This window comes from Salvelinus namaycush, chromosome 5 (assembly GCF_016432855.1).
Source record: "Salvelinus namaycush isolate Seneca chromosome 5, SaNama_1.0, whole genome shotgun sequence".
Lineage (NCBI taxonomy): Eukaryota > Metazoa > Chordata > Actinopteri > Salmoniformes > Salmonidae > Salvelinus > Salvelinus namaycush.
In genome coordinates this window covers 42,582,646-42,604,778 of record NC_052311.1, presented here as the reverse complement: position 1 = coordinate 42,604,778, position 22,133 = coordinate 42,582,646, and the positions used below count along the sequence as shown (strand labels likewise).

General features: G+C 45.3%; 1 protein-coding gene across 2 annotated transcripts in view; it reads left to right on the top strand.

Annotated features, from left to right (window-relative positions):
- LOC120048277 (teashirt homolog 1-like) overlaps window positions 1–22,133 on the top strand; it is a 35,228-nt gene that overhangs the window by 1,003 nt on the left and 12,092 nt on the right. The window contains exons 1-2 of one of the 2 annotated variants that reach the window (XM_038994125.1): window positions 420–624; window positions 782–1,354. In XM_038994125.1, the coding sequence (XP_038850053.1) occupies window positions 1,315–1,354 (40 nt within the window). In that variant the 5' untranslated portion in view covers window positions 420–624; window positions 782–1,314. Of the gene's footprint in view, window positions 1–419; window positions 625–781; window positions 1,355–22,133 lie in introns of those variants that run through there. The other variant, XM_038994126.1, reaches the window with a different exon arrangement.

The window sequence follows — 22,133 nt, the reverse complement described above, 5'->3', positions numbered from 1 at the left end:
ACATTAGGAAACTTCAGCCCGAATGTTCCAAAAATATGCAAGTCCAAAGCATTTCCATGTCTGGTAAAACAAAGTTGGTGTAAGATTATTTCATATGATGATGATGATTAGCTAATTGTAGTAATATAGCCTAGCCTAGTAACAGTTTTGTAATAATTGACTAATTGCCCTAATAACATTCCGCATGAAGTTTATGGATCAATATTTCAAAGCAACATTTTGATATTAGCCTACTGATGCAAGCATTCCTTTGTCAGTCATTTCAATTTTAATCAGAGGAAAAACAAGACAATTAAGAAGATTGACAGCTGGGTTCGACTGTCAGGGTGACGCTTGTAGCGCGAGGGGAGGAGTAAAAATGAAGCAGGAAAAGCCACTCGATGCGTCTGTCTATCAGTTGAGACTGTCTGAAACGCTTCTCGATTCCCTGCGTTTCATTTTTTTTCCGGAGGAGCTGACGAGACCTCGGTTCACTCCCTGGAGTTTACAGAAGAAAAATTCTCTCCGCGAGGGTGGATGCCTGCACCTTGTTTGTTTCTCTTTAGTCGCAGGCTCCGCACCACATCAACCACCTGCACATTCCTTGATCGGCGGCTGATAATAATTATTTTCACGACTAGAAATGTAAGTAGAATCCCTAACTTACCACCCCGGCTCAAACTAGAGAGGGAAGAAAAGTATCTGCTGACGGCGAGGCTTGATCCGACTAGGTGGCGTGGTGACGGACTGACATTAACCATCTAATGCCTGTCTATTTTCTCTCAATTCTGCTTTGTTTCAGATCTGAGCTTGAAGCGCAGCCTTCCACGGAAATACATTTCAAAGGTGTTCGCTCACACTGGACTTATTTGTTTACCATCAGAGTTTATTTATTTTGGCGTGAAGGCGATACAAAGTAGCCACAACACCGCCATATAGCCCCCCTATGGCAGTAGGGGAGTGACTGAAACTTGGCTTCGATGTCTGCCTCTTTTTCTGACACACAGAGATGAGGAAAGATGATCTTTGATAGACATGTTATGAGCTGGCGAAATTCGTGCATCGTTTTGATATCACAGAAACCCTTTTTTTCGTTTGTCCTTTATCTTCAGTCATTTGTTTCTATTCGTAGGCCTAAAGGACATATTTAGTTACATTGTGGCCGTTTCAGGTTGTCTGGCATAAGCCCACAATTACAAAAGAAACAAACCATTCTAATAGAAAAACTGTTGACAGTTATTTCCGGAAAAAAAAGCTTCGGGATGGTTTTTCACCACTGACAGACTTATTGTTTTGATTCCTGCATGAAAAGTACCGTGGAACGTGACGGTCACTATGCCGAGGAGAAAGCAGCAAGAGCCCAGGCGATCAGCAGGTAAGCACGAGCGCACACATACATTCATTTTCACCGCCTCTTACTAAATGGAGATAAAATGTTGGACTTTTTATTTTTAATTCCCTAAATGTTTTATTTTTCCCTTTTACGTTTCTCCTGTTATGCATATGTAATAGCCTAAAAATAAGTTTTACCTTCAACACGTCATCATTAGTTGACCATTATTATTGTCTATTTTGCCATATGATTTCAGTAAACCACGGTACATTTGTAGTGACACGATAGGCCTAATGTGTTAACTTGCCAGAAAAGTCGACTACTTGGGTAGCTAGATAAACGAAACGTTAGAGATAGAGTTTCTATTGGGGTTCATTGCAGTGTTAAAGAGCGAGTAATAATGAATAATTGACTTCGAAAGAGGGGGAGAAAAAACTGGCCAGAGCCGGTTTTCTTTCTTTTCGGTTTTATTAGAGGATTGCCATCATTGATTTGATGCGTGATTGATCGCCTGTCATGTGGCAGCCTTTGATCTATTCATCCCTGATAAACATCAATACATCTCTCCATGGAGACACGCATGCTCCTTACGGATTTAGCCACTCGAAGGACAACCCCCCTGTTGTCTTAAAAAAAGGGAAGGAAAAAAGTTTTTAAAAGGAGGGAAATCCTTATCTCTTTATTGTTTTCCAGAGAAAATACTAGAGGGAAGAAAGAGAAAGAAAGGAAATGGAAGAGGGATGGGGTGGAAGTGTTTTGAGGATCACAGAAAGGACTAAATCCTAATTAATTAGGGCACCTGAACTAGCCTACCAACAGTAGCCCCCCTGGTCTGGGTTAAAGACACGGAGGTTTACACTTCTTATTGAAATGCATACCCTCCTCTCATCCTACAGAACACTTTACCAACGCAGTCCATGTCTACATCCACAGGACTGTAGTATTTACTATCTAACAATCACTGATAAACCAGATGTGGAAACACAAGGTTGAGGTCTAGTGATTTGGATTTCGACTCTCATCTCTTTTTCAAGCCGCTTTAAACAAATGTAAATGAGTGACAGGGATTTCCACCTCTGTGCTAATGAGGCGCAGCCTTTGAAGTTAGGCACTAACAAGTGGAGTGAACAAAAGACAGTTGTAGAATTTTAAAGAGATTCTGAAATATGAGGTGTAAAGCGGACCGAACAGGAGGGCCGGGCAGCGAAGACTTTGAACTCGGCAGGTTTATCATTTTAAATAGGCGCCAAATGACGGGGAGTCAGTCTGGATTGACTGGGAAGAGTATTCAACTCGTACTCTCCACAGTTCATACGCTTCTGACACACAGTGTTGAATAGCCGTCTTATGCTTTATTCTCACTGTTGAGTAGCATCTGATTCGTCTCTTGTCTTGTATCACATTTTTAAAAAGCTGGGTAGCAGGCTGTAGGATCACATATAGACTGTTCCCAACAGATCAGATCTTACATGAAAACATGCCATCACCTTGACCCCTCAACATGGTCCTATTGATCTGCTTGCCTGTCATTGACCAGCTTATACATGATGGCCTTTAATGGTCAATCACAACTTTGCAGACGGGAGTGTTTCCATTCTGTCATGATCATGAAAATTTGTTGGAAACAACAGCACCCTCCAACACTCCCCTTTAACACAAATACAGACACACGCTCAACTAAAGCACGATGGTCCAGTGTTTCAATGCTAGCTAGTAGCTACTGAACCATGCCTGGTACTCTGTAGCCTCTAAGGAAATAGAGAGGGAGAGTCGAGGTAGTATCGCCATGGTAGTACCATGGTAATAGAGGTTTAGAGAATGAGCACTCGAGCGACCATCGGGAAAAGAGGTTGTTGTGAGTTATATTTTCACTGAGAGGGTTGACGCCGGGTTCAACCAAAACAAATGTGGAACCCCAGAGGTACAGGATTGGACCTTTTAGAGGAGGGCTGAACGGAGCACCACGAGGAGACATGTCTGGACAAATTTTATTTGTATTTATTATTCACTAGTGTTGGGGGGGGGGGGGGGGTAGAATAGAGCGACATTTAATATAGGGCCTTTTACTTTCTGTGTGGGTTTGTTTGTGTGTGTGTGAGAACTTTTAACGGTTATAAATGGGCCCTAGCCATACAAAAGGCCTTTCCCTGATATAGAGTATACGTAGTGTCATGGGAAAACCATAATATCTACTTCTCTTATTTCAGATATCCTGTCATTTAAGGTTAAGATGAGCAACGGTTTATATCCTACAGAGTATTTAAGGCAGTTGGTAAGAGTGTGTGTATGTGTTACTTTATTTCAGGTCTCATTTTGTCCTTGACTATCAGTTTCAGTTGATGGTGATGAGGACAGGAGCGATGTAAAAAAAAAAAAAAAAAAATAGAGAGAGAAGAGTGACATTGTCTTTCATTAAATTGGAGGGTTGTGTGTCTCAGCCAGTCAGAGCTAGTAGTCTGGGGAGAAAAACATCTCTTTCCCAGGGATAGAGGCTTCTTCATTATGAGAGAAAAGGTAAGGTTGCTTCTCTGGGCTTCATTAGAGAAGGCCCCTAATTATCTGTAAACCTGATGGATTTGTGACAGGCCCTAACGATTAATGCTGACAAATTCAGTAAGGTGTCAAGTCCGCAGCTGCCTTGATGTAATCAAGTTGATATTATACAGTCCCCATAGCCCCTAGTGCAGTATCAACTCAATTTGCTGGTGCAGGTGACAAATGGGCGTTGCTACCTGACTAATCATGTCGGAGGACACAATGCCTCTTAATGACCTCCCTAATCCTCTGCCTTTAACGACGTAATAAAGGCCAGACGCACCGAACCAAAATCGGCTGCGTCGTCACATGTAGGCTACACTCCTGCATCAAATGGCGGTGCAATGTTTATGTTTCCCTTTATATATTATAATAACCGTCATACTCCTGTAATTGTCTTTCTTAATATCTCATATGATCGTTACTGTGCGTAAGAAGAAAATGATAGTTTCGAGGGTTTGTAAAAGGTTTATAATGCGGGAAATGTAGCTAAGTATTCCAGAACATGTTTTTGGGGGCCTATTTTTGTACAAAATTTGGTCAGTGTAAAATGAAATGATAATAATACGTTAATATGTTTATGCAACATAATTCTAGTATGCAAAGTATAGCTTTTATTTGCTAGGCGTTTTAATTTGATGGTACATTTTGTAAACGTTTTGAAGCAGCACAGTGAGGGAGACACACACACACACACACACACAACACCTTTTCACGTCTTCATGTCTAAACCACGTATAGCCCTAGTCTTAATGTGTGGAAAATGTATCTCTCCCGCTCTTGTGTTTAGGGGGCATTCTAGAAACCTGGTAAAAAAAATCTCCCAGTATTTTTGGAGTGGGTTAAGAAGCCCAGTGCCCTGGGATTAATGGTTTAGCATGCCCGGGGTAGCTAAGATTACACAACGACCTTTGTGCTCTAACTTGACGATGCTGTTACGTGATATTCTGCCCTCGAAATAATCAGCATGCCGAGATTTATGTGGCCCACTCTTAAATCAACGGCCTGAGGAGGACCGTCTTACACAAGGTGTATTTTTCCATTTTATTTCCCTGTAGTTGTCTGCCAAAAATATATTTTGGGAGTAATCTGAAAATGATATTAATCTGGAAGCCGGAGAACATAAAGATTTTGTTTTTGGAGGTGCATGCAAATGTAGTGGACAATTTAGTCAAGGTCAAGGAAATGTTAAGCGATGACGTTTCACTCGCTTTCTCTGAAGTCGACTGAGACATCAACGTTTGTCGTCGTTAGAATTGTGTGTTTTCGTGTACATCTAACATTTCTAAGGAAATGTGAATATGACATTTGTGAGTGCAAAGATATGCCTCAATGCCTCTTAATAGGAACATGTGTGTGCTGTTGTGTGTGTTTTGGTGGAATAAATGCGGATACCAAGAGTAGTTGTTGTAGCACTCTAGTGTCTCCCTTCTGTTGGGCCCTGCGTTTAGAGTATGTGAGAGGGCAGTACATTGACACTCTGTTTACCATATTAGTAACACAAGGACTCCAAGCTAACTAGGACACACACGCGTCACATACTTATCACTAATGTACAGTGATATACAGTAGGGGGGTTTTCTGTGCTCTGTGTGTGTGTGTGTGTGTAACAGTTCCCTGAGTGTGTGTTTGGCGGTCAGGCTCTCTTCTCTCTGCTTCACTAGAGGTTACTTTAATTGGAGCGCCTGTGTCGTTAGCAGGTGGCATCGATTTCTTTCGTCGATAGCCAGTTTTGCTCTTCTGCCACCCTCTGAAACTAATAGTTAAATTTGCATCTGGGAATTGAGCCAGTCAAAGGTCAAACATGCTCTGCTCTCTTTTTTGAATGCCTTCAGTCGCCCAACCTCTACTGCCATAGCTGGAGTTGTGTGTGTGTGTGTGTGTTTAGTAGTGACAACTATATTTCAGATATAAGGCATATGAGAGTAGTAGACTTTGGGAATATATTTTGTAGGTGTTTTAAGCCGTACAACCATACATATTTTTTTGTATGCTTTCAGTACTGTACGTGTGAAGCTAAGGATACATTTCATATAATGTTTACGCTCATCTTGTCTTTTTCTTTCTCATTCGTTCACTAAGCTGCCCTCAGGGCACGAAGCTACCATCAGAAGAGTGTCGCCCTCTCTGTACTGTAGACACAGACACACACTGTGGCACGGTGGGAGGTCATAATGGGGGTGGCTTAGTATGATGGGAAATCATATCATTAAAGCAGCCAGATGTGCTTTGTTGCTCGGGAGAAAAATGTCTCTCGGAGTGGGGTTGTGGGACAGAAAAGAAAAACAACGTCAAACACAGAGAAGGCAACCCTCTGGGATTGGATTCACTAGTCCAGTCCTCTCTTTGCTTTGTCGCCGTTATTATAGTTTTTACTTTTTTTAATCTTTTTTTTTACATGAAAGTATTTTAGTAATGTTATTTGTATGGCATTTTTAATTGGATTGAGAACAAGAGTAAATGCAGCACAGTAACTGTACTAATAAATATTTAAATGAATTTGTGTTTCTTTTGATGTTAAAGTCACGTTTTGCTTCATATGTTATTCCGTAGATAGTATTTAATGCTGAGTAGGCTTATTGTTTTCCGTAGAGTAGTTACAGCGGGTCTAGGTGGTTTAACAGCAAATTATTGTAAAACTGTTTGCCACTTTATTCGGTTCATCATTTGAGAGAAGTCCAATAACATGAAAATATTTTTTTGAAATCCAAAATGTAGTTAAGTAAAGTATTCTATTTCCAGTGAGTACATTTGTTCTCTTGATCAGTGGTAGTGTTCCTCCTCGAGAGGCTTGGCAGTGCTATGGGAAGTCTGTACCAGTCAAATTGAACATGTTTCTGCCATCAATAAAAGATGAGCAATTACAGAATATTTTGTCTAATAAGTATTTGAATTTCTCGGCGCAGAAAAACATGTAGCTTACCCACTCATTACATCAGTTAGCAGGGGACGAGCAGGGAGAACGAGAGGCAAGTGCTTTGATGCCAACAAACAAACAGACAAACGAGATGGGCCTACCACAGAGGAGCCGATCCCTACCCAGGGACACCCTCGCGCTCATCCTCCTCCTCCCTCTTTCTGTTTCTCTCACGTCCATCTTATATCTCCCCCTATCTTTCTTGCCCCCTCCCTCTTTCTAACATGCATCCCTCACACTCCCTCCTATCTTACTTGCTCAAATCCCGCTCTCTCATTGTGTCTTCTACTCTTTTCCCAACATTGTTAGTCAAAGCTCCCCGTAACCTCTGAATAGGAACGTGTGTGTTTTGATGGAATCAATGCTGATACCAAGGGTAGTCGTCGTAGCACTCTAGTGTCTCCCTTCTGTTGGGCCTTGCATTTAGAGTATGTGAGAGGGCAGTACATTGAGGGAGGTACTCAAACCTCCCTCACCCTTAAGATAGCCTTTTTTTTTTTTACTTAAAAAAATAACTTTTTAAAACAAAGCAGTATGTAGATTGGCTGCGAAACGCAGGGGAGCGAAATAACGAAAGAAAAGCGGGTGAGGAGGAGAGGAAAGAAGGAGAGGGGGTGCTACTAGCTAGGCAGGCAGCAACAGGGCTGGAGGGGGGCAGTTCCACAGGACGGGTATTAAAGCTGACAGAGGAACGGGACGATGGACAAATTCTCCTGCAGCAGCTGTGACTGCCGCCATTATCCTGACAGGTGTCAATTAAGAATTACTGCTGGGTGGAGTGGGCCAGGGCGACCCCTCCTCTCTCGCCCAGCTGTCGGCGTGTGAAAGAAATAACACTTTACCCGTGTCACTTTGGTTAGCCCCCCTAGCAGTAGACCCCCGAAAACAAGGGGCGCCGACGAGCGCGCCAATCGATAAAGTGCTGTATTAGTAATAATTGCACCCTTTGGTCCGTGGAGGGCTGTGGCGCCCGATGGGTGATGTTAGCCAGAGATAAGGACTTCCCATGATCCTCCTCTTCACCAGGCCTCACCGAGGTAGTTGGAGAGGTGTGTGTTGAGGGATGTGTGTCGAGCCGGGTGGCCTCTATCGTGTGTAGAGTACCTGTGGGACCAAAATCAGACTGGCAAACCTTCCCTCTGACAGAGCGACCAAACCTCCTCACCATCTATTTCATTGACCCCCCCCCCCCTCTCCCGCTCTACTCCTCTCTCTATTTCAGGACAGGCTAGTCTCACAGTCGCACACATTGTAAAGTGGCTAGCTCTGTTCAATGAGTGAGAAAATGAACACTTGTCATTGGCAGTCGTGAAGGCTTATTTCCTCCCTAAATGATGCTTTAACTCACATCTAACACACACCCCACTGCTCGTCCCAATCCATTTCACTTTGGTTGGCCCGTGTGTGTATATACATTTAAAAAAAGAAAGTAAAAGAAACAGATTTTCTCCCAACTGTTGGCAGGAGTTTAGAGTGTGAGTGTACAGTAGTTGGATGTTTGAAAGACAGGGAGGGAGGAAGTCATTCTGAGACCCATACTGCTTCCACCTCATCATTACTGAGGGCGTTGCTGGGAGTTGTAGGAAATGATGTCATTGGCATGACTGGTAAAGTGCCCTCTTCACTGACTATGCTCAGCTCTTGTAGTAGGGGTTGCAGAGAAGTGTGTTGTTTGTCATTGGGATAGTTTAGCTGGAGGTGTGTGTGTGTGTGTGTGTGTGTGTGTGTGTGTGTGTGTGTGTGTGCGTGCGCACGTGCGTGTGTGCACGCGTGTGTGTGTGTGTGCGTGCGTGTGTGTGTGAGAGTAGAACATAGACGAAAGTGGGAGTTGAACAGTATGACTGTAGGTGTGTGAATGTCATTTTGTATTGTACCACATCTACTACATTCTGAATGATTGTTTTTCCAACGGAAATATATTTGATCACATCACAGTCTCACACACTTTTGTTGAGAGAGCGAGTATGTATCACATACATATGACATAGTATTATCAAACCAGTTAAACACCTAGTATGGGATATAGAATCTTAATATTCTAAAACCATTTATAAACAGCCTTCATGGACTAGACAATCTGTGACAGAAGAGAAGTAGTCGAAGAGGGCTGAGACAACTCTGGGAATATTCAGTTATGGAGATTTACATGCTCACGTGGGAGTTGTTTCTTTGGAAATTCCTCCCTAGAAATCATTTGCCATAAAAAAATTTACTGGGAAAGAGATGATACTATCAGTGTTATTTTTCCATTCGGTTGTATTTGCATATCTCGTTGTTTTAAATAAGGCTTTCCTCCAAGTGAAATGCTAGCTTTTTATAGCCTCTGTGCTTCACCTTTTCCTACTCAGGCCTTCCCCTTCTCTCTCTCTCTCTCTCTCTCTCTCTCTCTCTCTCTCTCTCTCTCTCTCTCTCTCTCTTTCTGTCTCCTCTCTCCCTCCATTTCTCACACTGGCCCCAGACTGCTCCAAGCTATTATCAAACTTGCGTTTTATTCCATATTCCATCCCCATGCAAATCGGATGTGCTTTCTCTTATCACTTCCCCCCCCCAACGGTTGTGTGTAATCAAAGTAAACGGCAGAGCTAAAGCTAAAGGGAAGCGGCGCTTCGCGCCTAGATGGATGGAGGGATTAAATATTAACCGGATGCGGCTGACTAAAGGCAGTGTTTTACATAGCGGCTCCCGTCGCGGCGGTCCGCCGTGCATTGATCCCCTCGCCCGACGCCTTTTACGCGTTTGGCAGCCGAGTCACATTTTTTTTTTATCATCATCTTTTCCAGCGGCCAGCCTAGGCAGGGGGGTGCGAGGTACAACCCCCTGCTCTTAAAGGGGTTGGTGAGATGGATGATAGCAATTTGAAATGTTGTTTGTGTGTGTGATCATGGAGATTGTTTTATTATTACCACAGTATAACCACTGGGATGATTAATTGAGGCAAACACACAGCGTACGGAGGCTCAGGGAGCAGAGGTACCGGGAACCACAGAAATATAATTACTAGACGGGACGAAGCCCCTCAAACTAAGGCACTTTGACTCAAATCAGTCTATTTCAATCGCTAGGACTTTCAGCAACGCTGGGCCAATTATGTGTATTTAGGGTTCTGTTTAGCCTCCCATGATCAACCATGGAGTCCGACACTGTGGACTGTGTCGTTTCGCGACCTGCCCCTGTACGGTCGCTTATATACGCACTCTGAACTGTGCGACTAGCATACACTGGCCTTTCTGTTTCATTTTTTTCCTCTATTTCCTTTCCCCACCACTTCCTCCTCTGTAATTAAAAGTGAAACCCCCCCCCCCCCCCCCCCCAACAAAAAAAAACGAAACTAAAACAAAATGTTAACAATGCCCTCAGTGTGTCTGTAACCGCAACACACTGGGCGTATGAATGACGTTATGCTAGCTAAAGGCAACAGTGTTTGTAGGGTCGGTCAGTGTTGGTGCCTCGTGGGAAAAACGGCCGATATACGGCGGGTCACACAAGCATGCTATGCTGTTAGCAGGGCTGCTACGGGTGTGTGGGGTCAGTCTCAGAGGCGTGTTGCTCAGGAATTGTGTTTGTGTGTGCTTAGGCATTGTTTGTTTCTCTCTCTCCCTCTGTGTGTGTGTGTGTGTCTTGCTCTCTGTGTGTGTGTGCACGCGCCTGTGTGTGTGTGTGTGTGTGTGTGTGTGTGTGTGTGTGTGTGTGTGTGAAGGCCCTCGGGTATTTATAAATGCAGTGTCGGTCCTGTGGTGGAGCGTTGCAGCCCCCTAGTCACTGAAGGAGGAGGTCAAACATGGCAAGGGGCTCATCACTCAGCCCTAATGATGCCTTGTTTTCCCGCCCCTCTCCCTGCTAGCACCCAGCCAGAGTGCACATCTGACGGGGTCAACCGTGGGTCACGACCCCCAAGGTGGCCGCCCGGGCCCTCTCACTAGACGACTCTTGTTTTTGTTTGCTCTCTCTCTCTCTCTCTCTCTCTCTCTCTCTCTCTCTCTCTCTCTGTCTCTCTCTGTCTGTGTGTGCACTTTAGATAGAGAATATCCCTCCCCCTCAGTCAAAGTAGCTGGTCCCCATAGCAACACATTGTTAACTCGTTTAATGTTGTAGTGGTTCAGTGGACCAATAATGTGTGGAATCCGTGTTGATGAATACCCTGTGTTGGTGCCTGTAATCTGGACCTCTCCTATTCCTCATTCCTGACATTTCTGACAGACACTAACTGATCTCTTATCAGTCACGTCTCACTCTACCTCATCATTCAGGAAGGATGTCGAAGGATCCCTCTGCATTATCTGGCTGTCTTTTTTTTCAGTCAGCCACATGGTTGGATGATATGTACTGAACTACTGATCCTGAATCAGTCAATACTTTACGTTTATTCCCACCCACTTTGTTTTTCTGTACTGGCTTTTGGTCACATGACGATTGCGAGGTGACACTCAAACATTTCCTCTGTCACAGCTGATTCAAACTATGGGGTTTGTTGGCTGTCAAATCTCCTGAGAACTGATCACAGGTCAGCCGATAGAGAAGGAGGTAGGTAGGGAAGGAGGGAGGGAGAGAGAGTTGCCTCACATGCTGCTGTGTGGGCGGCGTACGCAGTTGAAGGGTCAGTGGGGTGCTGTGATAGGCTAATCTCACAGGAAGGGAGGGTCGGCCATGTCTCACAGAGCTCTTAATTGGCAGTGCTCGATTTCTCTACGAAATGTCGTCTCATCCTTTCCCTCCCCCCCAAAATATTTTGGAGTGTGATCGTCAAACAGATACACAGAGCTATTAGTTGTTGCATGCGGTGTATATTCACTCTGTGGGATCGTGTTTATCCCAGCGTTGTCCTTTTCATAGACAGATGCATGACAGATGACCCAGTAGGGAGACAGTCATCCTGAATAACCGGAATGTGCTCAGGCCCCGCTATGTTCAGACTTTGTTTACTTCCTCACCGTCATAAATCTTCGATTCACCTCAGACGCTGCAGTGCCCTTCCTCGAGTTACTAGATTAGTACATCATTATAAGCTGTGTCATTGTGTGAGTGAGAACCAAACCAGGCCCCAACCTAGCTGTCTCTGAGCATGCCTGTGTCAGGGAAAGAGAGAAGGGAGAAGACTAGGGGGGGGAAAGAAAAGGAGGAGGCTAAAGAACCTAAATCCTCATAAAAAAAAGAACATGCACTCGGCCCAGGACAAGAGAGAGGTAGAGAGAGAGGGAGAGAGAGAGAGGAGGGAAAAAAGTTGATTTCCTTTTTCAGCAGAGCCATACATCACAGGGCCTCCCAGCTGCAGTGTCACGGGCTGACAGAATGACATGTGTCATTTATCAAAGGGGCCAGGCCGGGGCCTTGGGAAACGTGCACCACAAAGCCTGAGAGAGTTCATTCCAACGCTCAACCCCCCCACCCCCCTCTACGTCTCCACTCCGCCCCCGCCGTTCTCTCTCTTTCCTCACCCCTTCGCTCTCCTCGCTTCGCCTGGTGCCAAAAAAAAGGCCCTGTAATGTTTTCTGTCTTCCCAACACCAACGCTGCACTACACACACACACACACACACACACACACACACACACACACACACACACACACACACACACACACACACACACACACACACAGGGGCCCTGCCTGTACTCAGCTGTTGTGTGTGTGTGTGTGTGTGTGTGTGTGTGTGTGTGTGTGTGTGTGTGTGTGTGTGTGTGTGTGTGTGTGTGTGTGTGTGTGTGTGTGTGTGTGTGTGTGTCTCACTGTAACTCCTCAGGGGGTTGTTGCTGTTGTTGTTCAAGGTTTAAAGTACTGTTACTAGTGCTAAGCATGGTTTGGCCCTGCCTGCCCCCCTTCCTCCCACACCATTCTTCGCTGTAGTCACTAACACACTAGTAACTACTTATGTTACTTTCGGGTTTTCTGTCTCTTGTTCTGGTCTACAACATCGTCTCCCAGTATCTCGTTTTGGTATGTGTTTGTTTACGTCCGTGTGTGTTTCTATGCGTCCGTGTGTTTACGTCTGTGTGTGTGCTTGCGTGTGTCACTCGTTACCTGCTGTTGCCGGAGTTGTTTGAGTGATTATCTCCTACCCAGGCTGTCATCCCCCAGTGAGGTCCCTGGGGTTAGCAGCACTACCAAACACCCCCTTCTACCCCCACCGGCCACCCCAACAGGGTTAGAACACCATCACCAGGCGCCTCCAGAATCAATAAACACACTCACCTTGGTGTGGCAGGGAAGCAGGGACACGGAGCACCAGACAGGGCTTAGGTGTCTGCTCTCTCTTTCTCTCTCTCTCTCTCCTTCTCTCTCTTTCTCTCGCTCTTTCTCTCTCTCTGTTATTTATGTATATCTCTCTCTCTCTTTGCGTCTGTATCTCTCTCTTTCTCTCTCTCTCCTTCTCTCTCTCCTCTCTTTCTCTCTCTCCTCTCTTTCTCTCTCTCTCTCTCCTCTCTCTCTCTCTCTCTGTTATTTATGTATCTCTCTCGCTTTGCATCTGTATCTCTCTCTCTCTCTCTTTCTTTCTCATTCCCTCTATTGTAGAGACAGATTGGGGTGTGTGGGAGGGCCCCTGTCAAAATGCTGCACTATATCACAGCGCTACTTTGGTTCTCTCTGATGCTTTGTTAGTGCAACTTAAGCTATAGCAGATAGTGTTTACAGTAGGGCTAGTACTGCATCTGGCCTTGTTGAGTCACAACCCTCTCTCGTGAGTGATGCTATAGAAGTGTATGGCGACAGGAAGCATATGCTAGGCCGGTTATGTGACAAACTCTTCGCGTAAACGGACGCAAATGCCTTTAAACCGGCGACTGTTCCTCATCTTCCAAGTTCTCACACTCGTTTGGTGTAATTTTCAGGGCTTTGCCGGTGGCATTGTCTAATCTGTAAAACCCTCCGAAAAGAATCTGAAAGCCCAGTTTATGATTCATTGAAGTGTTTGCTCTCACACCGTGGCAAAGCGTGATAACAACCTCAGTCGCGCACCTTTGCGTAAATGTAACTTGTGTACCTTTTCATTTTTGGGTAAGAAAGGGAAAGCGATTTTGACTGGGGCAGCAGCAGAAGCAGCGGCTGGGTGGTAGGTGCATAGTGTTCTCTGGCGCTGGAAGAGGAAGGAGGAGAACAACTAAAAAGGCTGTGTGGACATCTCCGTTTAATAATTAAGTTCAGACCCAGAGCAGCATTAGGTGGCTAACAGACAGACAGAGAGAAACAATAAAAAGAGGGAGAGAGAGAGAGAGGGGGAGGGAGGCAGCTAGATAGAACAAGGAAGAAATTGGTGGGAGGGGAGAGAAGAAGAGTGAGAGATTCTTTGCTTTTGTCCGTCCGTTAATAGACGTGCTACATCATTAAGGGGGAATATTCACTGTGGTGTGGCTGAGTGACGACCCCTCCGACAGGTCAGAGATAGTTCACTCTTGTGGTGGGGGAGAAAAAAATCGATACAGTTATATATCGGGATATTATTTTTGACAATATATCGTATCGTTTTGACAATATCGCAATATTATTTTTGCACTAGTTGGCTGTACAGTACCTGCACCAAAACACCGTTATTTTTTCCTTCATAGCTTGTTCTCCATCTTTTATTTCCACGACTGCTCAAAACGTTCTCATGGCTCTCTTTTGTACCTCTGCAGCAGACATATGTGAGCAATATGTTTGGAACATCCAATTGCAATATAATCTAATTATCGAATCGCAATACATATAGAATTGTGAGAGTCGCAATACATATCGTATTGGCACCTAAGTGTCGTGATAATATTGCATCGTGAAGTCCCTGGCAATTCCCAATCCTAGTTCACCCCCCCCCCCCCCCCCCCCCAATGCATCTTCAACCCCCCCCCCCCCTCCCTGTGTGTACACTGCACAACCTCTGAGGTAGAAAGGAAGGAGTCAGTGTCTTGTCTTTGGTCTTCCTCATACTGTGGCCATATTGCCATCTAGAATGTTCCTGGCGTGCAACTCAAAGACTGAGAACAAGAGAGGAAAAAAGGAGAGAGAGAGAGAGAGAAGAGAGAAGGACACGGTTTTGACTAAGTGAGCTCTGCGTCTCTGCGGCGTGACTACGTTAACGGCTGCTTTGCTTCTCTCCCCCTCGCTCTCTTTTTTTATTTAGTCTCTCTCTCTTTGTCTCTCTCTCTCTCTCCTGCTCTCTCACTCTCGCCCCGTGTCTCGGCGGTGGCGGCAGGAACAGCCCTTTTCATTTGTCTTCATAAGCCTAATTTATCTTCCCAGCCAGATGTGAGCTGACAGACATCACTCAGTGGCCCGCCTCCACTGGGCCCCGCCGTCCCCCCGCCTTAGTCCCCCGCCAGGAGGTCAGGAAAACAGTCACGTCTTCCCTCGGCTCCCCCTCCCCTCCACTCCCCTGGACCCCCCTCCCCATCAGCATTACAGAAGATGGATGTGTCTTTAAAGCAGAGATTGATTGTGGATATCAGAGTTATGGCGCCATTTATCACGGCCAATATTATTTAGACGAGAGGGATTGAGCGTGGAGGTGTAACTCGGAGCCCTCCTGGGTAGTAAGGGGGGGGGGGGGGGGGGACAATGTGCGAGGAAGTTGAATAGATTAGAGACAAGCACGTGTCTCAGTTGCTCTGCGCCTTGGTGAGCGAGTATGTGTGTGTATGTTCAAGTGTGTTTATGTATGTGTGTTTATGAGGCTGTATTTCAGCCTGTGTGTACTTGCAATGCGTTCGTTTGTGTCCATCTAGCTGTGTGTGTGTGTGTGTGTGTGTGTGTGTGTGTGTGTTTCCGGGCGGTTGTTGTCTCCTCCTTTAGATGTGTCTCCATTGATCCCCGGCGATGTGATCCTCCTTCGGAGTCTTTTCTCATCGGACGTTTGATTTATGGCTTCATTAGGATCCGTGTGCTGTCTCCCCTTTTTTCCCTTTGTCTGTTTCCTCTCTCCCAGGTCACTCCTCTATGGAAGAGCCAAACCAAAAACCACTCTCTGTGGGGGAGACCGAGAGAAAGAGACTCGTCAACTAAATCAAGCACCCTGACTTTTTTTTTTGTTGACGCCGTTAACTTTACTCCACTCCCAAATGTTTTTGGGACGTATTTTCTTGTTATGCGTAGGTTGGTTTTCTCATGCTTTTCTGCCTTGTGCCCTGAAAGTACCTACCCCCGCCAGAGTTGCACCCCGGCATACCCCCCTCTAAGTCCCTCTCGGGTAAAAGCCTTCATTGTGTGTGTGTGTCGTCTTTTATGGTTCTTGTCTTCTCTCTGGATGAAGAGGAGGGATGCACTCCACCCGACATTCAAATGCATGCGGTCATGTGGCCAACAGTGCAGGACAAACGCCACAGGGTATAAACCGTGGCACTGAAAAGGAAGTGTGCGTGTGCAAGTGTGTGTGTTTGTTTGCTCTTGTGCACGTGAGTTTGTGTGTGTTAGTGTATCTGTGTTAACCTCCACTTTTTGTGTACAGAACATTGGAAACACCTGCTCTTTCCATGAAATAGTGAACCCAGGTGAAAGTTATGATTCCTTATTGATGTCACTTGTTACATCCACTTCAATCAGTGTCGATGAAGGCGAGGAGCCAGGCAAAGAAGGATTTTTAAGCCTTGAGACATGGATTGTGTATGTGTGCCATTCGGAGGGTGAATGGGCAAAATAAAAGATTTAAGTGCCTTTGAACGGGGTACGGTAGTAGCCAGGCGCACCGGTTTGAGTGTATCAAGAACTGCAACGCTGCTGGGTTTTTCACGCTCAACAGTTTCCCATGTGTATTTAAATGGTCCACCACCCAAAGGACATCCAGCCAACTTGACACCACTGTGGGAAACATTGGAGTCAACATGGGCCAGCAACCCTGTGGAACGCTTCCGGCACCTTGTAGAGTCCGTGCCCCGATTAACTGAGGCTGTTCTGAGGGCAAAAAGGGGGTGCAACTCAATATTAGGAATGTGTCCCTAATGTTTTATACACTCAGTGTACAGCTCACATTTTCTATTAAACATTCCTTTTTCACTCCTCTCCTATAGCCAGTCCACCTTCTTTCCTTCACTAAGAAGGCAATCTAAGTGTGTTCTTTCTCCTGTTTGAAATCCTCGCCATTATCAGAAGTCAAGTCATGCAGAAATGTAAAAATAGGCAAGGTAATCACACTTTTGTGCGGCTGCTTTTGTCGTCAGCGCGTGATGGAAACGGGTCCAAATATGAGACTAAAAGCTGCCGGTGACTGACGCTGTTAGCCAGATATGCCATAAACTTGACTATCTCCTATTGCGGATTAACTCCAATTATACCGGGAGGGAGAGGCAGCCTTGATTCCTGCCTCGCCTGTTCGTAGATGCGCATTTGAGGCACTCTTAAGTTGACAGTCATCTGTCTCTGCTTAGTTCACGGAGACAGGTCGTGTGACAGCAGATGCCCGGCACACTGCTTGAGAATTGTGCGTGGTGTGTGTGTGTGTATGTGTGAGTGAAAGAGAGAGTTATTAAATGACAGAAAGCATGTGTGTTTCAAAGTGATTGTGTGTGATTGACTGTTTCTAGATAACTGCCAAGGAGTGACCAGTTTGAACCTCTGTATCTTTCTGCTGGTGATATTGTTAACTTGTGTAAATCTTATATGATGGGCAACAAGGAAATAAATACAGACTGTTGTTATCAAGCTTTCCTGTGAGTCAGTTCAGGTGAAGTCAGCGATGGGCTGTGTCCGAAATGGCACCCTATTCCCTATAAAGTAGTGCACTATGTAGGGAATGTTGTGCCATTTGGGACACATACTCGGATAAGGTAGAACAGGAAGAGATAGAGCAGGTGCTGAATTTGCATTAGCAGGGTCCTGTTCATTAGGGCACTCAACAGACATTGTTTTGCAACAGTAAGTGAAAATGAGCCTTTCTTATTGGAAAAGTCAAGGTAGTCCCTCCCTGTTTCAGTCTGTTTGCTTCCAGTTGATGCCTTATGAACAAGACCCAGGTGCTGAATTTTAATATTACAATGCCGTTACAGTGGGATTCAAACGCTAGGATTTCTCTTTTACCTGTATCCTCCCCTTTCTTTAAAAAAAACGAACAACACCACCAAGTTGATCGATTTAAATAGAGGTCCACCATATTTACCTAATGATTATTAATCTCTGCTTTAAAGAGTTTCTCAGGTACTTTTGTATACTTTTTGGCCAGTAGTTCTGAAAGCAGTGCTCACGAGCCGAAAGTGTCCCCCAAAAATGGTCTACTATGTCACATACTGTATGTGCAGATATGTGCGCCACGTCATTGCTCTCTCTCTCTCTCTCTCTCTCACTCTGCTGTGTGTGCATCTTGCTAGCTGTCACTCAAAGGGCGAGGGGCTGAAGCTCATTGGCTGGAACTCAAATTGCTAGGGTGCTGGTCCACGTGGGGGAAAATGTAGGTGAAATCTTGTAGGTACATCTTCCCGTAAACAGTCACTTTCAAACTAGGGATTTCGTGGCTAATTGAGGTAAAACATTAATTCTGCTCATAGATTATTAAGTACTGTATGAACTAGAGGTCGACCGATTATGATTTTTCTACGCCGATACCGATTATTGGAGGACCAAAAAAAGCCGCTACTGATTAATCGGCCGATTTTTTTAAATATTTTTTTTTATATATATATTTGTAATAATGACAATTACAACAATACTGAATTAACACTTTTATTTTAGCTTAATATGATACATAAATAACATCTATTTAGTCTCTCATAAATAATGAAACATGTTCAATTTGGTTTAAATAATGCAAAAACAGTGTTGGAGAAGAAAGTAAAAGTGCAATATGTGCCATGTAAAAAAAGCTAACGTTTAAGTTCCTTGCTCAGAACATGAGAACATATGAAAGCTGGTGGTTCCTTTTAACATGAGTCTTCAATATTCCCAGTTAAAAAGTTTTAAGTTGTAGTTATTATAGGACTATTTCTCTCTATACCATTTGTATTTCATATACCTTTGACTATTGGATGTACTTATAGGCACTATAGTATTGCCAGCCTAATCTCGGGAGTTGATAGGCTTGTAGTCATAAACAGCGCTGTGCTTCAAGCATTGGGAAGAGCTGCTGGCAAACGCAGGAAAGTGCTGTTTGAATGAATGCTTACGAGCCTGCTGCTGCCTACCACCGCTCAGACAGACTGCTCTATCAAATATCAAATCATAGACTGCATTTTAACATAATAATCACACAGAAATACGAGCCTTAGGTAATTAATATGGTCAAATCCGGAATGGTCAAATTTCGAAAACAAAACGTTTATTTTTTCAGTGAAATACAGAACCGTTCTGTATTTTATCGAACGAGTGGCAACCCTAAGTATAAATATTGCTGTTACATTGCACAACCTTCAATGTTATGTCATAATTAGGTAAAATTCTGGCAAATTAATGATGGTCTTTTTTTGGAAGAAATGGTCTTCACACAGATCGCAACGAGCCAGGCGGCCCAAACTGCTGCATATACCCTGACTCCGAATGCGCTTTTGTTAAATCATCACCCGTTTGGCGAAGTAGACTGTGATTCACCGCATTGATTATATGCAACGCAGGACAAGCTAGTTACACTAGTAATATCATCAACCATATGTAGTGCAATGTAATCGGCCATAATCGGCGTCCAAAAATGCCAATTACCGATTTGTTATGAAAACTTGAAATCGGCCCTACTTAAATCGGCCATGCCGATCGGTCAACCTCTAGTATGAACTACACATTGAGAAATCCAGCCCAAAGCAAGAGGTTTAAAAAAGATTTACTACTCGCCAAAGTTCTGGAGCATGTCTTTAAGTGTTTGTACTTTCAAGTTAATACACCCAAGTCCGAGAGGGATTTTCTTATCCAATATCCACTCCTCTGGAATGTTGGAGCTACAACATGCAAATAGAGCCTGTTTTGAACTCACTACTTCCAACGCAGAGCCGGAGTGATTTGCGACGGTGACATGTCCTTTAATGTTATGCAGTAAAAGTTGGAGGGGATTTATCAGCGAGACCCCTGTTTCCCTCGCGCTGAACGCTCTCCTGGGGTCACATGATGGCAGGTAGTTACAGCCTCGCCGCAGTTATTTACCGTCACCACACTTTTGATTTATGGCCTGCACCCCCCCCCCCCTCCTACTCCTCTCTCTCTCTCTCTCTCGCTCTCTCTTTCTCTCCTACTCATCACACTCCTCTTCGTTTTTCTTTCCCTTTTGTCTTCACTCTCTTCTCTCCCCCCCCCCTGTAATAATTGCATTTTGGAACGTACACATGACATTAAATTGTTGGTTCAGTCCAACCCGCAGCGGTGGAGTAGAGGTTAGAGCGGGTTACTCAGTAACAACCTATTTTGCTCACTAGTGCTCAGTGTGACACAGTTACACAGTAGTTTTGTGGCTGGGACTGTGGGCTCTTATTGTGTTACCCCCCCCCCCCCCCCCCTGCACATATGTTTCCCCATGAACGACCGTAGGCCTACATGTCCAACCCTGTCACTATGTTGATGGATTACATCTCTCAAACAGAGACAGAAAGAGAGGGAGGGAGAGAAAAAGAAAGGGAGAGATTGAGCAATGGAGAGAGAGAGAGAGGAAGTAGACGGGTGGTGTAGATGTAGTGAAGGACATGGCAGTTTAACGCCGGCCAAAAAGACTGTGCTGAACACCTGTTCCTGTCTCCATCGCCCTTTCAACTTCCCCATTACCTGTCAATCTATCACACGCAGAACCAGATCAAATATCTGGAACGGGGAGGGGGGGAGAGGAAGGGATGCAGTGGGAGAGAGGGAGGGAGAAGAGTGGAGAGGGAGGAGTGAAGTAGGAGGGAGAGAGAAGGGACAGTTTGTACGACTAGTAAAAAAGGCTGAACCTTTTTAGTGAGTAAACTGTGCTTTGGGTAGTTCTACGTGAAATATTTAGCTTTTTTAAACTTGTTTTGGACTTTTGGTCACCATTTCTCCTCAATCCCGTTGTGTGTTTTTTTTTGTTTTCTCAATGTTCTGGGCTGCTCTGTCTGGCCTTTGATTGGCGCCTCTGTGTATTGAGGTGAATCTCTGACAGACAAGCGCCTCTGCAGGGAGGCGGGGAATGGGGTGTCGGATTACAGCGACAAGGCTGCTGCCTCTGTGTTCCTGCCTGTGCGCGTGTGTGTTCCTGTGTTTTGGTGTGTGTGTTTGAATCAAGGGTGGAGGAGGGGGGGATCTGAGCTCATCAAGGTGCATTAGTGCATGCATGACCAGTTCCACCCCTCCTTTATTATCCTTTCTCTCTCTCTCTCTCTCTCTCTCTCTCTCTCTCTCTCTCTCTCTCTCTCTCTCTCTCTCTCTCTCTCTCTCTCTCTCTCTCTCTCTCTCTCTCTCTCTCCCCACTGCTCAATCTCTCTCTCTCTCTCTCTCTCTCTCTCTCTCTCTCTCTCTCTCTCTCTCTCTCTCTCTCTCTCTCTCTCTCTCTCCCCACTGCTCAATCTCTCTCACCCTCTATTTTCCCCTCTCTCTCTCTCTCTCTCTCTCTCTCTCTCTCTCTCTCTCTCTCTCTCTCTCTCTCTCTCTCTCTCTCTCTCTCTCTCTCTCTCTCTCTCTCTCCCCACTGCTCAATCTCTCTCTCTCTCTCTCTCTCTCTCTCTCTCTCTCTCTCTCTCTCTCTCTCTCTCTCTCTCTCTCTCTCCCCACTGCTCAATCTCTCTCACCCTCTATTTTCCCCTCTCTCTCTCTCTCTCTCTCTCTCTCTCTCTCTCTCTCTCTCTCTCTCTCTCTCTCTCTCTCTCTCTCTCTCCCCACTGCTCTCCCCTTTAGTGTCTGAGCTCTTGTGATTTACGGTAATTATCCATCGTTGGGGTCATCTATCAGGCTCGCCGTTGCTAGGCAATGGAGACAGCTGCGGCTGGCTGGGTCGTTTTCTGGGCCGCACTGTTGTCTTGTCGAGGTGGAGGGGGAGGGGGGGGGCGTGCTCAGGTGAAGTTGGGCTTGCTGGATTGTCGGGCTGGGCCTGACACAGAGATTTAAAGTCACAGGTTCCTTTATAGCGAGAGAGAGAGGAAGGGGTATTGATGTTGAAAGGGGGCAGGTGGAATTCGAGGGAAGTGTTCGAGGGGGGGTGGCAGCTTAAAAAGCACAGGTGACGTGTGTGTGTGTGTGTGTGTGTGTGTGTGTGTGTGGTGGGGTGGGGTGTGTGTGTGTGTGGGGGGGTACGTTTTATAAAAGGGATTTATTTGGGCAGATGGACATTTGGGGCCTTGCGAGAGAGCGGATGTTTTAGGGGCCGTGAAAATTAGGGCGGAGGGAGAGAGAAAGGATTTTATAACTGTCGGCAGGTGCGACTCGGAGCCTTATGGCCGTTCGGGCCTGTGAGTTGTGTTAGCCCTCAACCCCAATGTTATTTCAATGGCACTCACTATGCTAATAGGAAGGTACATAGACTGGGCTAACTGTGGCTGGACCGTTGAACTT